The 14,270-nt window shown below is 42.1% G+C and overlaps 1 protein-coding gene across 5 annotated transcripts in view; it reads left to right on the forward strand.

Moving 5' to 3' along the window:
• Window positions 1-99: 99 nt before the first annotated feature.
• The window catches only part of LOC118022977 (WASH complex subunit 2-like), a 53,722-nt gene continuing 39,551 nt past the window's right edge, over window positions 100-14,270 (forward strand). For 4 of the 5 annotated variants that reach the window (XM_035023979.1, XM_035024002.1, XM_035023996.1 and 1 more), the window contains exons 1-7: window positions 100-235; window positions 346-468; window positions 1,274-1,438; window positions 7,039-7,101; window positions 9,466-9,639; window positions 12,330-12,423; window positions 13,418-13,476. In XM_035023979.1, the coding sequence (XP_034879870.1) occupies window positions 233-235; window positions 346-468; window positions 1,274-1,438; window positions 7,039-7,101; window positions 9,466-9,639; window positions 12,330-12,423; window positions 13,418-13,476 (681 nt within the window). In that variant the 5' untranslated portion in view covers window positions 100-232. Of the gene's footprint in view, window positions 236-345; window positions 469-1,273; window positions 1,439-7,038; window positions 7,102-8,545; window positions 8,644-9,465; window positions 9,640-12,329; window positions 12,424-13,417; window positions 13,477-14,270 lie in introns of those variants that run through there. The other variant, XM_035024012.1, reaches the window with a different exon arrangement.

Consider the following 14,270-nt stretch of genomic DNA (forward strand, 5'->3'; position numbering starts at 1 on the left):
CACCTTCCACCTTAGCCCAGCTGCAGGTCTTCTAACTCAACTCCCTAAGCCGTGGCCCCTTCTTTTTTCCGGCGGCGCCGCCGCACATCCGGTCACGTGCGAGCCAGGTCACGTGAGAGGCGATCACGTGCCGGGGCCGCGGAGCTCGGGGTTCGGGGCTCGGCTTCCGCGAATCTGCGAGCCTCGGGTGCGGTCGTGGCTGCGCCGGAGCCCGCCGAACTGCACGGCCGGGATGGTGAGGGCGATGGGCAGGGGCGGGCAGGAGCCGGCCGGGGTGGGCCGGGGTGGGCCGGGGCTGCCGCCTCCCCGAAGCTCAGCCTCTCTTCTCCGTCCTTCCCGCTGCAGATGAACCGGACGACACCGGACCAGGAGCGGGCGCCGGCGTCCGAGCCCGTGTGGGAGCGACCCTGGTCGGTGGAGGAGATCCGCAGGAGCAGCCAGAGCTGGTCGCTGGCGGCTGATGCGGGCGTGAGAGGCGGGCCCCAGGGACGGGAGGGGAGCGCGGGCCGTCTGGGGTGACGCGCGGCCTGCGAGCAGGAGGACGGGAGCAGCGATTCCTTCTCCACTCGGTCAATCCCGCTGCCTCTCTTATTTTTAATAACACGTCCTTTCTCGCGCTCAAAAACGCCAAGGTGGCGGACCCTAGGCACCTGGGCTGGGGCGGGCCCGTCGTCCTTAGCCGGCTGAGTGCCCCCACTCGGACTGCAGCCCAGATGCGGGGTTCTCTTCCTTGTTTGGGTTTTCTAGCGGTGCACCCATCTCCATCCCGAGGGAGGCAGATTTTTCTCAGAGCCGCGGAATTGCTAGGGCACCAGTGAAGCCATTCCACGTTGGGACCCGGACTGTATGGGGAGGTAGACAAGCCTCTATATAGAGATCCCTGAGTGGGACTTTAAGGGCTGGGGACCCTGGAAACTCAAAACTGTGATTCCAAAGTCCTATATGAATACATTTTTTTTTTTTTTAATAAGAGTGGTGGTTTGTTATTTCGCTCTTCGTTTGGGATTTCTGAAGAATGATAACCAGACAAGACTTTAAAATTTCTCCAGAAATGAGGTAGCAAGTGTCCATTGACTCCTTGCCACTGTTTCGATGAGCTTCTTTAATGTTTTTCAGTGCTGCTTGGTCTTGGGTACTGTCAAAAGCGGCATCCCTACATTCTAGCACACACACACTCACACAAAGGTGAAAAGAAATGGGTTCTTTTTTTCTTTTGATGCACGGAATAGACGCATGTGATATTGATATTGCTGTATGTTTGTTTTTTAAATAGCTCCTACAGTTTCTACAGGAATTCTCACAGCAGACTATCTCTAGGACCCATGAAATCAAGAAACAAGTGGATGGACTAATCCGGGAAACTAAAGCCACAGATTGTCGCCTTCATAATGTCTTCAATGACTTCCTTATGCTGTCTAATACCCAGTTCATTGAGAATGTGAGTTACTTAATTGTATCAGACTTATAAATAGTGTTTTTTGGAGAAGCAAGAGTCTGTTGTGATATTAAGTGATTTATTATTAGTTACCCTCCTTAAATTTGATGAATGTAGGGGTTCTTGGGAATTGAAGCTTCTTTCTCTAGGATTAATGCCTTTTTCTAATTAATAAAGTTTATTTTCTCAAGACTTTAAAAAAATCTAATGATACAATTTTCTTACATTCTAGTTTTTCCATCCCTTTTTAGTTTTAGTTGTGCTGACTTGTATGGCATTCCAACAAGCCTTATTGTGGACATGTTCTGTTAAGGAGAGCTATACACCTAGTTTGATCCTCTGGGCACCAGAATATGGCTGCAATATTGACTGTGTCCATCACGTTTTGATGTTATATTAAAGGCATGTGTGTGCCTACTTGGAATAGTCTTTTTTTTTTTTTTTTTTGTAATATTAACATTTTGTTACAATGGCTGAACCTGTGATACAGAATCAACTCTAAACAGAGTACTGAGCTTTGAGCCATGTGTGATTTTCCCTATATATGTATTGACTTTCTAAGTGCTAGGTCCCAGGAATACATAGGTAAATCAGATAGATCTTTCTTTAGAGAAGATCACAATCCTCCATAATAGTGTAATTCCCGAATAGAAAGGAAACAAATGTGGCTAGAGCCCAGTGAGTGAAGGGGAGAGTGTTAAGAGATGAGAATGGAGAAGCTTAGTTAAGCTGATTTCTATGTCTCATAGGAAGGTTAACTTTGTGAGTGTCAGCCTTAACTAATCTGTGAAAGGAGGATTATTAAAGTAGTCTATCTCCTGAGATTGTTAGGTGTAAAGTAGTAGAAAGGATTTTGAAAATTGCAAAATTATAAAAGCCCAAGATTCAGGATTGTGAAGAGAAGGCCAAATATTGTCATGCAGGTATCTTTTGCCACATAGTAATGCATTTTTTTAGTAGTTCATGTTGAATTGCCACTACTGTTTTTGGGAAACTGTGTAAAATAAGGATATTAGTAAAGATGTTAGAGATCTCCTTGCTAGTAAGTTTAAGATATGGCAAGTATTGGGGCACCTGGGTGGCTCAGTCGTTAAGATGTGGCAAGTATTTGGGCGCCTGGGTGGCTCAGTCGTTAAGCGTCTGCCTTCGGCTCAGGTCATGATCCCAGGGTCCTGGGATCGAGTCCCACATCGGGCTCTCTGCTCAGCAGGAAACCTGCTTCTCCCTCTCCCACTCCCCCTGCTTGTGTTCCTGCTCTCGCTATCTCTCTCTGTCAAATAAATAAAATCTTTAAAAAAAAAAAAAAAGATGTGGCAAGTATCCTAGTAAAATCTGTAGTCACTTTTTGGTCATCTATATAGAATGTCAGTGCTTGGTTCTGAGCTTCTTTCTCACTGGCAGAGGCGGTTTACAGGTATATGCAGCCCCGTTTCCTTTTCATCAAGCCAAATTTGGTCTCCTTTTAAGTATACTTGTTTGTCCTCATTCTGTACCTTTCTTGCTGGGTCAAGTGCTTAGCTCTTCTCTGCAGTCAGTGCTGAAGCCCTAGAATGGGCAAGGAGTAGAATTGGAAGGGTCCCTTTGTACCCAATGTGCCTGTACCACATGGTACTAAATTGGTCCCCAATTGAATTTTTTGTGAGGGAGGCATCATAAGCTATTTTTTTTAATCACAGTCTTCATGTCATACTTACCTTTTATTCATCTGTCATGTTCTGGCCAAGTCTTTTTAGATTTTGAGTTTTCCTTGATTTAGTGGGTATTTTTGTTCCTGTTTTTTTTTTTTGGTAGTAGTTCTTTATTTTTTTTTTTTTAAAGATTTTATTTATTCATTTGAGACACAGAGATACAGAGAGAGAGAGAGAGAGAGCATGAGCAGGGAGAGAGGCAGAGAGAGAGGGAGAAGCAGGCTCTCTGCTGAGCCAGGAGCCCGATGTGGGGCTCGATCCCAGGACCCTGGGATCATGACCTGAGCCGAAGGCAGACGCTTAACCATCTGAGCAACCCAGGCGCCCCAGTAGTTCTTTATTTCTGTTCACTTCTTGGATTCCCTGTTTTCCATACATCTTGCCATTGCCTTAGTCCTTACGCTTCTTCCCCTTCATTCTGTAGCCAGAATTCCCCTCTCAACGTGCCTGTTGCCACTGCCAAGTTTTACTGCTTCTCACACCTCCCTGTAATGCCACGTGTTACCTGGTGTTCGCATTCGTGGCAGAACATGGTGATGTGAAGAGTACAGCTGATGTGTAACAAAACTCTGAAAAAATCTATGTGCCGTTAATATTTTTGGCAGTGATTTGGCTTTTTATGTGTTTTTCTCAAACCCTGACATTGGTACTCATATATTACAATTCTGGCTTGAATGATGGTGCCATTTGGTTCCATGGTAGTTTATTGGAAAGGTATTCAAAGTCACAGGTAGGTTTCTGGGTTTTAGTAATTAACCTCAGAAGCAGGTTGAAAAATGCATTACAGAATTAGTGAAATTAAAGAGCAATCAGAACTTTCTAGGGCAAGAGAAATTAGTACCTTTAGTAAAGGCTCAAGAGGGGACTCTGAAGGAGAAATACTGATTAACAGTGGCCAGTGCCTCAGTGTGTTATCAGAAGGGAACAGAATTCTTAAAGTTTTATTAATCTGTTAATTCAGGAATTTTGTCCTGAAACATTAAGTGACCTAGAAATGACTTTTTTTTAAGTTTATTTTTTTAGTAATCTCTACACCCAAAGTAGAGTTTGAACTCATGACCCCAAGGTCAAGAGTCACATGCTCTTCTGACTGAGCCAGCCAGGCGCCCCAGAAATGACTTCTTTAGTAGCACTTCTCATGATTGTAATTTCATATTTATTGGTACGATTTGATGTGTCAAACTACCCTAGTAAATCAAGCCCCACATTTGTTCTAAATGTTGTATTCCTTGGGCCCAGCACGTTCCTGGTTTGTAGGACCCTAGTGAATATTTGAATGAATGAATGAATGAATGAATGAATGAGAGAACACATAAATGAAAAGGACCAGGGCTGTTTATAATCTGTTAAGAAGTCCTCAGCCCGTGGTCCCTTTTCTCCAGTTCACCACCTCTCTCTTATCCCATCTCCCCAAATGAAGAAAAGATCCTTTGAGGGAAAATACTAAAGATATTTAACAATTCTGGGAATGGCTGCCTGATTTTAAAATTATCGAAAAACATGTGAAGCTATGAGGTTAGCCTGGTAAGAGTGAAGGGAAGTTAGCATTGATTATCTGCTGTATGCTGAGCACTTGAGATACATAGTTCTTATCACTCTCAGAAGATCCCTGGGTTTTATATATTTGTTGGATTATTTTTTAGAGGTCGTGTTTGGCCTCCCAGCCACAGCCTACTGGTATCTTATGACGTAGTTTTTTGTTTTTTTTTAAAGATTTTATTTATTTATTTGAAACAGAGAGAATGAGAGAGAGAGAGCACATGAGAGGGGGGAGGGTCAGAGGGAGAAGCAGGCTCCCTGCCGAGCAGGGAGCCTGATGCGGGACTCGATCCCGGGACTCCAGGATCATGACCTGAGCCGAAAGCAGTCGCTTAACCAACTGAGCCACTCAGGCGCCCTTGTTTTTTTTTTAAGATTTTATTTATTTATTTGACAGAGAGACACACAGCGAGAGAGGGAACACAAGCAGGGGGAGTGGGAGAGGGAGAAGGAGGCTTCCCGCCGAGCAGGGAGCCCAATGCGGGGCTCGATCCCAGGACCCTGGGATCATGACCTGAGCCGAAGGCAGACGCTCAACGACTGAGCCACCCAGGCGCCCCTTATGAGGTAGTTTTTAATGACAAGCAGGGGCAAGAGTAGGATGTTGGTGCTGTTCAGACTTGAGTGTGAAGCTAACCTTTTAGGTTAAGTGGTCTCGCTATTTAAAATCTGAAGTGACCTTGGTAGCTGCCATGTCTGAAAGCTTCAATTTTAAGATTTATTTACTTTTCTGTTCCTGTCTTTCAAAATTACCCCCCCCAACTTTCTTGTCTTTACAGAGAAATTATTTTTTAGAAGTATGGAAAAAGAAGCAGCATCTGAAATTTCAGATGGTGGAGGGGTGTCTCAGCATTCTGGCGTATATATTCTAAGTCCATTTCCCGTGCAGACACTGGCCTTTAAGTTTTTTCTCTCTTGTTATAAAAGTAATGAACACTTGTAGAAGAGGTTGGCATAGATAAAAAGTACTAAAATGTAAAAAAATTAAAACCACAAAAAATCAACTAGAATTCCACCTCCCCAAGTTACCCAGCCATTGAACATTTTGCCATATTTCTTTCTAGTCTTTTTTTTTTTAACTTAATCTTTTCTGTATGTATATGTTTGTAGGCTGCATTTTTCTTAATATTGCTTTATTATTTTATAAGCATTTTAATACTTTCAATATAAAACTTTTTTAAAAAAAGACTTTATTTGAGAGAGAGCGTGAGAGGGGGGAGAGGCAGATGGAGAGGGAGAGGCAGACTTCTCTGCTGAGCAGGGAGCCCAATGCGGGACTCGATCCCAGGACCCTGGGATCATGACCTGAGCCGAAGGCAGATGCTTAACCGACCGAACCACCCAGGCACCCCAACAATCTTTCAATATAAAACTTTTAATGGAATCTTTCAAATGTCTAGAGAAGAACAGATAATAATCACAAATGCTAATAATATGCACCACTTTGCATCAACAGACTTTAATATTTTTACATATTTGCTTCACAGGCACCAACTTCCCATTTTTTACCTTAACTCTAAATATTTTGGGTGAGGGCCTCTTTATATATCTGTGTTTTTATTCTTACCTGGAAAGTATATATCTGCATGGATGTATATGGGTGCTTTTATATGTAGTATGAGATAAGAATGCTACTTTGTTTTTCTTCCCCCATGGGTAAACTTTATTGTAAGTTCTTTTCCTCACTGACTCATGTGTATGAAAGTATGTATATATACATTTATGTGTTTTGTGAATGTAAAATTAGGCATATATGTAATTATGGATCAGTTTCTTGCCTGTGTATTTTATCATGATTATCTGTATGCCAGTATCCCAATCTTAAATACTGCAGATTTCAAATAAGTCTTACTAGGGCACGTTCCCATGTCTTCTCTTTAATAGTTAAATCGTTAAAAATATAAATGGGATAATAAAAGTTTATCAACCATCTTAAGCAACAGGATGAAAAAAACTTTTACCATTTCCATCGCTCAAAGTGTTAAAGCTCTCGTTACTTAGTAGGTAAGTTCTACCAGTTGACATTTTAAGTAGCCTCACATTTAAGTACCTGTATCGCTGCCCTGTCAGCATTAAGTATTAGGTTTCACCAAAAGGTATGAAAATGATATCTTAATTGTTTTTGTGACTTTTTGGTCAACCAACCATGAGATTGAATGTTTTTCACATTTCCTAGTCATTTGTATCTTTTTAAGTTTAATTTTTGGTGAATTAACTGCTGCTTTTTGCTTTTTGTCCTTGACCGATGTCCTCAGCCATTTGTTGAATAATTGTTTCTTCTCTTTGTCTTTTTGTATTGTGTGTTGAATTTGTATATTGCAACGTATTCCAAATGATATTTTGACCATTTAACAATGAATTTGCTTCCATGTATAGCGTGTATATGATGAAGAGGTGGAGGAGCCGGTGCTCAAGGCTGAGACAGAAAAAGCAGAACAGGTACTTGCATTAAATCACTCTTCTGTTGAGTCTTGATTTAGAGAAAGAAAGTGGTGGAAATTTGTAATGTGGCTGGTGGGGGATTGTGGGCAGGAGGATGGTTACTGGGGGAAATGGGAAAGGCTGCTCCTGATAGCCCAAGAGTTGAACTCTTCAGTTTGTTTCTGAAATGTAGTATAGTAAGAAATATAAAAAGTTTCTGAATTCTGGCTTCAGAGTAGAGCACAGGTCAGTGGAGATTTTCTGTAAAAAGCAAGATAGTAAATGTTTTAGGTTTGTCTGGCTACATCGGTCTCTGTCTCTTTTCCTTCTTTTTTCTCTTTCTCCTCCTTTCCCTCACCCCCTTAGGAAATGTAAAAACCATTCTTACCTTGAGGACTATACAAAAGCAGGCCACAGACTGGGCTATAGGTTGTTAGTTCTTTGAAGACTATGTTGCCCTGTTCTTTTGTGACAGCTTGGATTCCTGCCAGTTGGAAATGACAGTGAGATGAATGCTGGTTTAGTCCACACACATTTGAGTGCCTCCTGTGTTTGTACAGAGGACACAGAATGTGCAGTGTGCATTTATTGACTACTAAGATTGCAGGGAGCTGGTGACTTAAAGAATTCACCCTCAGGAGCTTATGGTCTTGGTTGGGGCACTAGGGCATAATATGTCAGAACTGCTGACTGCTCTGGAAGTTCAGATGAGAAGATCTCAGTGATGTAAGCAGGGACAACCTACAAGGATAAGATGTTAGCTAGGTGAAGAACGAAGGGCCAGATTTTAAGGCCATTTCAGTGAGCGAATGCCAGCCACTAAAGGTCAGTGTTGGGGGATGTGCCTGGTATTTTATGGACTATGTTAATGGAAGATATTGGTGGTTAGGCACGAAGAAGGAGAAGGGAGTGAGGGGTGGGTGCTGGAGGGCTTCATAAACCAGGCTAAGGAGTCTAGGGGCAGTAGTTTCTCTCTTTTTACCTTCTGTGGCTTCACATGTTCTAGATGCGTAATCATTTTTCCTGGGTATTGCCACATCATGGGCCAAACCATAGGTAAGACATTCTGGGCTTTCTAGCCCTCTGGCAGAAGTTGTACCCTTTGTCTCCCACTTAGGAAAGCCCTGGAATATAAGTTTATAATGGGAGTAGCCTTGGCTCAGCTCTAATTTATTGAGAAAATACACATCACTTGAAAAAGTTGGTACTTTATCAGTAGCTGTTGCTTAGATGAAGCTGTTAGGATAGGATGTTAGAAACCACCTATATTCTGCCTATTCTCAGCTTAAAAAAAAAATTTTTTTTTTAATGATCCTCGAATGATTTGCTAACCATTTAAATTTAAATACAGTGGTATATGGTTATACCAAGTCAGGTTCAATGTGAAGTGATGAGTGTGTAGTGTGCTATTTTTAAAAAGCTACTGTGTATTTATTTCACAAACATGTTTTCACACACTTAGTGCACTATTAGCTATTTGACTGGAACCAAGCATACCAGAGTGGAAAAAAGATGCAGCCAGAACAAAAAAGCCGCATTAGAAAGACTTCCATACTTGAGGTAAAAGTATAAGAAACTCAAAGGGTTTTCCCTTTTACCCTCAAAACAGCACTGTTTGGTTTGGTTCTTTCTATAATTATGTATCAACTTCTACAATATTTGTGAAGAGGGGAAATGACACAAAATTTTTTTTCAATATTTCTCACAACTGTTGACACAGTTGAGTGAGTGAGGGGACGGTCACTGGGAGCTGCTGTTGTAGGAAATGGAGGCCTGTGGAGTATTTTCAGCAGGTTGGTGATATGTACAGACTTTTGGTGGGGGCATTGTTCTAGGATGATGTACAGGGTAAGTCAGAAATGGAACTGACCCTCTCTTGGTTTGAAACGAATTTATAAAATAGCCATGATTACTAGGTTTTGGTTTTTGTATTTTAACTAATTGAAAAATGACATCTCTGGCTGGAGTATTTCTTCTAAGTCTTAACTTCTGTAATTGTCCAAAGACGCATTAACCAAGGTTTGTGGGATCCTGTCATGATGAACCTGAAAGTCTAGGCCCTTCATTCCTCTAGTGGCCGGGGATTGATGTACATTTCATGGGCAGGGAATTTTTACATAGGTTACTTAGCTAAACCATCATACCAGAGTTGTGCTTTTGTTTCTGTAGATGGTGAACTGGGAACTCTGGGACCTTAGGTAGTTTGATCCATGTCCGGAAGGTGACAAACTTGGGGTTTAAAACTTACTCCGAAGTCTGTTGAGGGATTTAGCAGAATCTGACTTTTGTTAACATTTTTAATTGATTTCTTTTGTTTTATTGTGTTTTATTAGGGTGGTATCAATATTTTGGAGATCCATGCTGAACAGTATTTTTTTGTAGGAGAAGACCCGGGAACAGAAAGAAGTAGATCTGATCCCTAAGGTCCAGGAGGCTGTGAACTACGGTTTACAAGTATTGGACAGTGCATTTGAGCAACTGGATATAAAAGCGGGAAACTCAGACTCTGAAGAAGAAGATGCTAATGAACGGGTGGAACTGATCCTTGAACCGAAGGTAAAGACATTCAGTTCATATATTTATTGTAACACTTGTTGTGTTTTGGGTACTTTACTTGGGCACAGAATTAGTAAGACATGGGCTTGACTTTTAGGAAGTGAGCGTGGCACTTAGCAGTCTCGTATTGACTCTTTTGGGAAGACTTGCTTTACCTGAACATTTGTACAAGGCAGCATGCCAGGGTAGGGGAGTACAAAGGTGCAGGGCATGGTTCCTACTCTCACAATGCTTATTACAGCATTACCAGCTGGTGGGAGAGAGGAGACATTTATATGAGTCCCCATCATAAGTGCTCTGAGAGACCTGACTTCTAGCTGGGGAATTGAGGGTACAGATCAGACTTGATTTGTGTTTTGAAGTATGAGGAGGCTCATAGGAGGGAGAGATTGTTGGGAACCTGAAGTTCTGTAGCTTGTGCTAAGGGAGACTGCAGAGGTGTTGAAAGAATTAAAAAAAAAAAAGTATTGGAAGACATTTGGGTTGATTGCAGGTTTTGGCTAGGATGAGTAAAGCCGTTATGAGCGTTCATGAATAGACTGTTAGCCTTGAAAGTAATTATGGCTTTACTACTACTTTCTCTCAGATTTGTGGAGGGGACCTTTGGGGCAGCACAGCCACGCAGAAGTAAAAACAAAAGGTTGCTCTATTGCTTTTGAGAGAGAGTCTTTGTGACACACAAGTGCTTTATGAATTGAAACATGCCACAGGGGCGCCTGGGTGGCTCAGTCGGTTAAGCGTCTGCCTCTGCTCAGGTCATGATCCCAGGGTCCTGGGATCGAGTCCCGCATCGGGATCCCTGCTTGGTAGGGAGCCTGCTTCTCCCTCTGACTCTGCTTGCGGCTCCCCCTGCTTGTGCTCTCTCTCTGTTGGACAAATAATAAAAGCTTAAAAAAAAAAAACTGAAACATGCCACAGAGCCACGCTCTTCTGGTCATTCGTTTTGGCGCTCACTTCTCTTCCAGTTCAGGCTTCTGGTGTTGTACCATGTTGGGGCTGTTCCTTTTGCGCTGGTACACTCACTAGCTTGCCTTCCCGCTGTAGGGATTTAGCAGTCAGCCGTGGACTCTGGGCAAGGGTATTGCTTGGGCCACACTTGTTAGTTCCAGGTCCTACACCGCTTTCTCTTCTACTGGAGGACGTGGGAAGGCCTTCCAAGTCACGGTTAGCCCAATTAGTTTCTTTTCTTTTGTTGGCACTGAAGTTGGTTGCTCTTGTATCTTTTTTTTTTTTTTAAGTTTTATTTATTTAATTATTATTTTTTAAAGCTTTTATTTATTTGACAGAGAGATAGAGCACAAGTAGGCAGAGCAGCAGACAGAGGGAGAGGGAGAAGCAAGCTTCCCGCTGAGCAGGGAGCCTGACGTGGGGCTTGATCCCAGGGTCCTGGGATCATGACCTGAGCCGAAGGCAGACACTTAACCGACTGAGCCACCCAGGTGCCCCTGAGTTTTATTTATTTATGTAATCTCCACACCCAACATGGGGCTCAGACTTACTACTTTGAGATCAGGAGTTGCACACTCTACCGACTGAGCCAGCCAGGCGCGCCAGTTGCCGTGGTGTCTTTAACGTTTACATTAACCTTCCCAAATTCTCTGTTGTTGTGTTAAGCATCAGAATTGTTTTCTCCTGCACCCCCAAGATCTTTCTAATACAGAAGAGAGATGATGGCCAAATGCCCTACTTTGTAAAGGACAAATCAGTTTTTCTGTGGAGATGGGAGGTTGTCCTAGTTGGATTGCTTTCTTGAACTTAAATTTTTAATACATGTGTGTTGGGTGGGACTTAGAAGTAGAGGATAGGAATGGAAGGATGTCCAACAGGTATTCTCTTATGTACTGTGTCCTTCATTTCATTCTGTTGTTTTATAATCTGGTCTTATTTTACCAATTTCATTTTTCTAAATTATACAGTGGGTGTTGCTGTGGGATATTATTCTTTTCTTCTTTGGGTCATTTTTTTCTCCCAGACAGGTTCTCATCAGTCTTTTGGATGTGCCTTTAGTTCATTATGTTGACTGTAGATACTTGCAGAGTTGCCGTCCTTTTCTTCTCATGTAGCCCATGCTTTATGTGCTCTGTCCAGCCTTCTCTTTGCTCCAGTGTGGTGTGAAGGAATCCTTCTGTTGGTCCCCACCTGCTCCCATTCCCAAACCTGGACACACCCACCTGCCTCCCACAGTCCTGTAAAAGCATTTATTTCCTCAGTGTGCTTCTTTCCAAATTTAGGACTATTATTGATGATTCTCAAGATTGATTGGTTGAGTGGTTGATTTTCGCTCACCAGGGCTGCGTTTTAGGGGAGGAAGGCAGGGCTAGGACTCATCAAACCTGGCCAGAACTTTCTGTTTCTTTCCTTGGTCCTCCTTTTGAACATGTTACTATGAAGTTATGACTCTTATTTGATTACTGCTGGTCAACTTTGTGCATACCTTTGCTATTTTGAGTAAAACTAGGCACTTGAGAAGGGAGATTCTTTGTGAATTAGCTTTTCTTTGCTATTTTTAACCTAAGGATTTGACTTTTTAAAAAGTCAGTGATTTTTTTTTTTTTTGGACTTTGAATCCTGTGCTGTTTCTTGTTCTTCACTCTCATTATGTAACTTGTTTTGGATAGTCAAAGATGTCAAGTGGGAAACTTATTTTTCAACCTGAATATTTAATGGCGATTATCTTTCATTCTTTACAGGATCTATACATTGATCGTCCTTTACCTTATTTAATTGGGTCAAAGCTCTTCATGGAGCAGGAAGATGTAGGTCTCGGAGAGCTGTCTAGTGAAGGTATTCTTTTGCGCCAAATATTTTTGTTACTTTTAGGTTTACATCTTTTTATTCTAAAATAATTTCAAACTTTACCTTAATGTTACCAGAATAGTACAAAGAACTCCTCTGTACCCTTCACTCAGGTTTACCAGTTGTTAACATTCCATCACATTTGTTTGATTTTTCTCTCTCTATATACATAATACTTTTTTCCTGAATCTGTTTGTGAGAGGCAGACATCAGGTCCTGTTACTCCAAAATATTTCTCTGGGTATTTTCTAAAATCAAGGACAGTCTCATATGTAGCCACAGTATATTATCAAAGTCAAAAAATTTTCTCGGATGTAATTCTATTAGCTAATCCTCAGTTGTATTTCAGATTTTGCCAGTTGTCCCAGTTACGTCCTTTCCAGGCTCTTTTCCCTCTGGTCTAGGCTCCAGTCTGGGATTACTCAGTGCATTTACTTGTCAAATCTCTGGTCTTCTTTTAATCTGATATAATTTCTCAGCCTTTCTTTGCTTTTTATTTATTTTATTTTTTTAAGATTGTATTTATTTGACACAGAGAGAGAGAGCACAAGCAGGGGGAGTGGGAGAGGGAGAGGGAGAAGCAGGCCTCCCGCGGAGCAGGGACCCCAATGCAGGGCTCGACCCCAGGACCCTGGGATCATGACCTGAGCCGAAGGCGGACGCTCAACGACTGAGCCACCCAGGCACCCCCTTTCTTTGCTTTTTATAGCTTTGACATTTTTGAAGAGTACAGGCCAGTTTTTTCCCTTGGTAATTAACTTTTTTTGTAGTTAATAAGTACCTTGTGGGGAGATCCTTTAAGGCTATGTAAATGTTTCATTCTTCACTACAGTGAAGATACTTTTAGTTCCAGTTAATGTGTATAGATACTTTTATCAAAATCTCTGTGATGCTGATGTATGGTGGTTTGTGATTTTGAGAAGGAATTAAGGATGTTTTATTATGCATATTGGCGATAACGCTTTTTCTTTCTTCTAACCAGAGGGGTCAGTAGGCAGTGATCGTGGCAGTATTGCAGACAGTGAAGAGAACGAAGAAGAGGTAAGGGCTGTTTGGTGTCTCTAGGTCATGGTGGGCAGGAACCTTCGGGTGTGTTTAGCAGGCTAAATAAATATTTGTTAGTTAGCAATCTCTTTTCACAAATTTTTTAACAGTGATAGTAGCCATAATCTGAGGTTTTTCCCTTACGATTAAGTTTCCTTTCTGTTTTTTTTTTTTTTTTTAAAGATTTATTTATTTATTTATTTATTTGACAGAGAGAGAGAGAGCAAGTAGGCAGAGAGGCAGGCAGAGGGAGAGGGAGAAGCAGGCTCCCTGCCGAGCAGGGAGCCCAATGCGGGGCTCGATCCCAGGACCCTGGGATCATGACCTGAGCCGAAGGCAGCCGTTTAACCGACTGAGCCACCCAGGCGCCCCAAGTTTCCTTTCTGTCTTGTGTACAAAAGCAAGGAAAACTATTTTAATCTCTTTTACCGTTCCCCTCCCTCCCACCTCCCCACCAGGCCTTCCTCCTACCAGTATATTTTGGGGGGGCAGCTTAAATATTTTGGTAGAATCTGACTGCAATGCAGTCTTTGAATAAGTTCTATTTTGGAATAATTTTAGGGAAAAAGTCCGTATTTAAAACTTGTTAATACTATAAAACCTAGACCAGAAGAATGCTCGAAGCATTCACTTACATTTTCACTTTGCTGCTGGCTCTAGTATCTTCATATCTACAGAGCGTGATTTAACTCCCTGCTCTAGGGCCTTGGGGTCTGTGGACCTTGACCATTGTTGTATCTGGGGTTGTTCCCTGACACGAGTATTTGTAACTAATGTGTGAAGGATAGTTC

This window comes from Mirounga leonina, unplaced genomic scaffold (genome assembly GCF_011800145.1).
Source record: "Mirounga leonina isolate KUSES-001 unplaced genomic scaffold, KU_Mleo_1.0 Mir_114, whole genome shotgun sequence".
In the NCBI taxonomy this organism is placed as follows: domain Eukaryota; kingdom Metazoa; phylum Chordata; class Mammalia; order Carnivora; family Phocidae; genus Mirounga; species Mirounga leonina.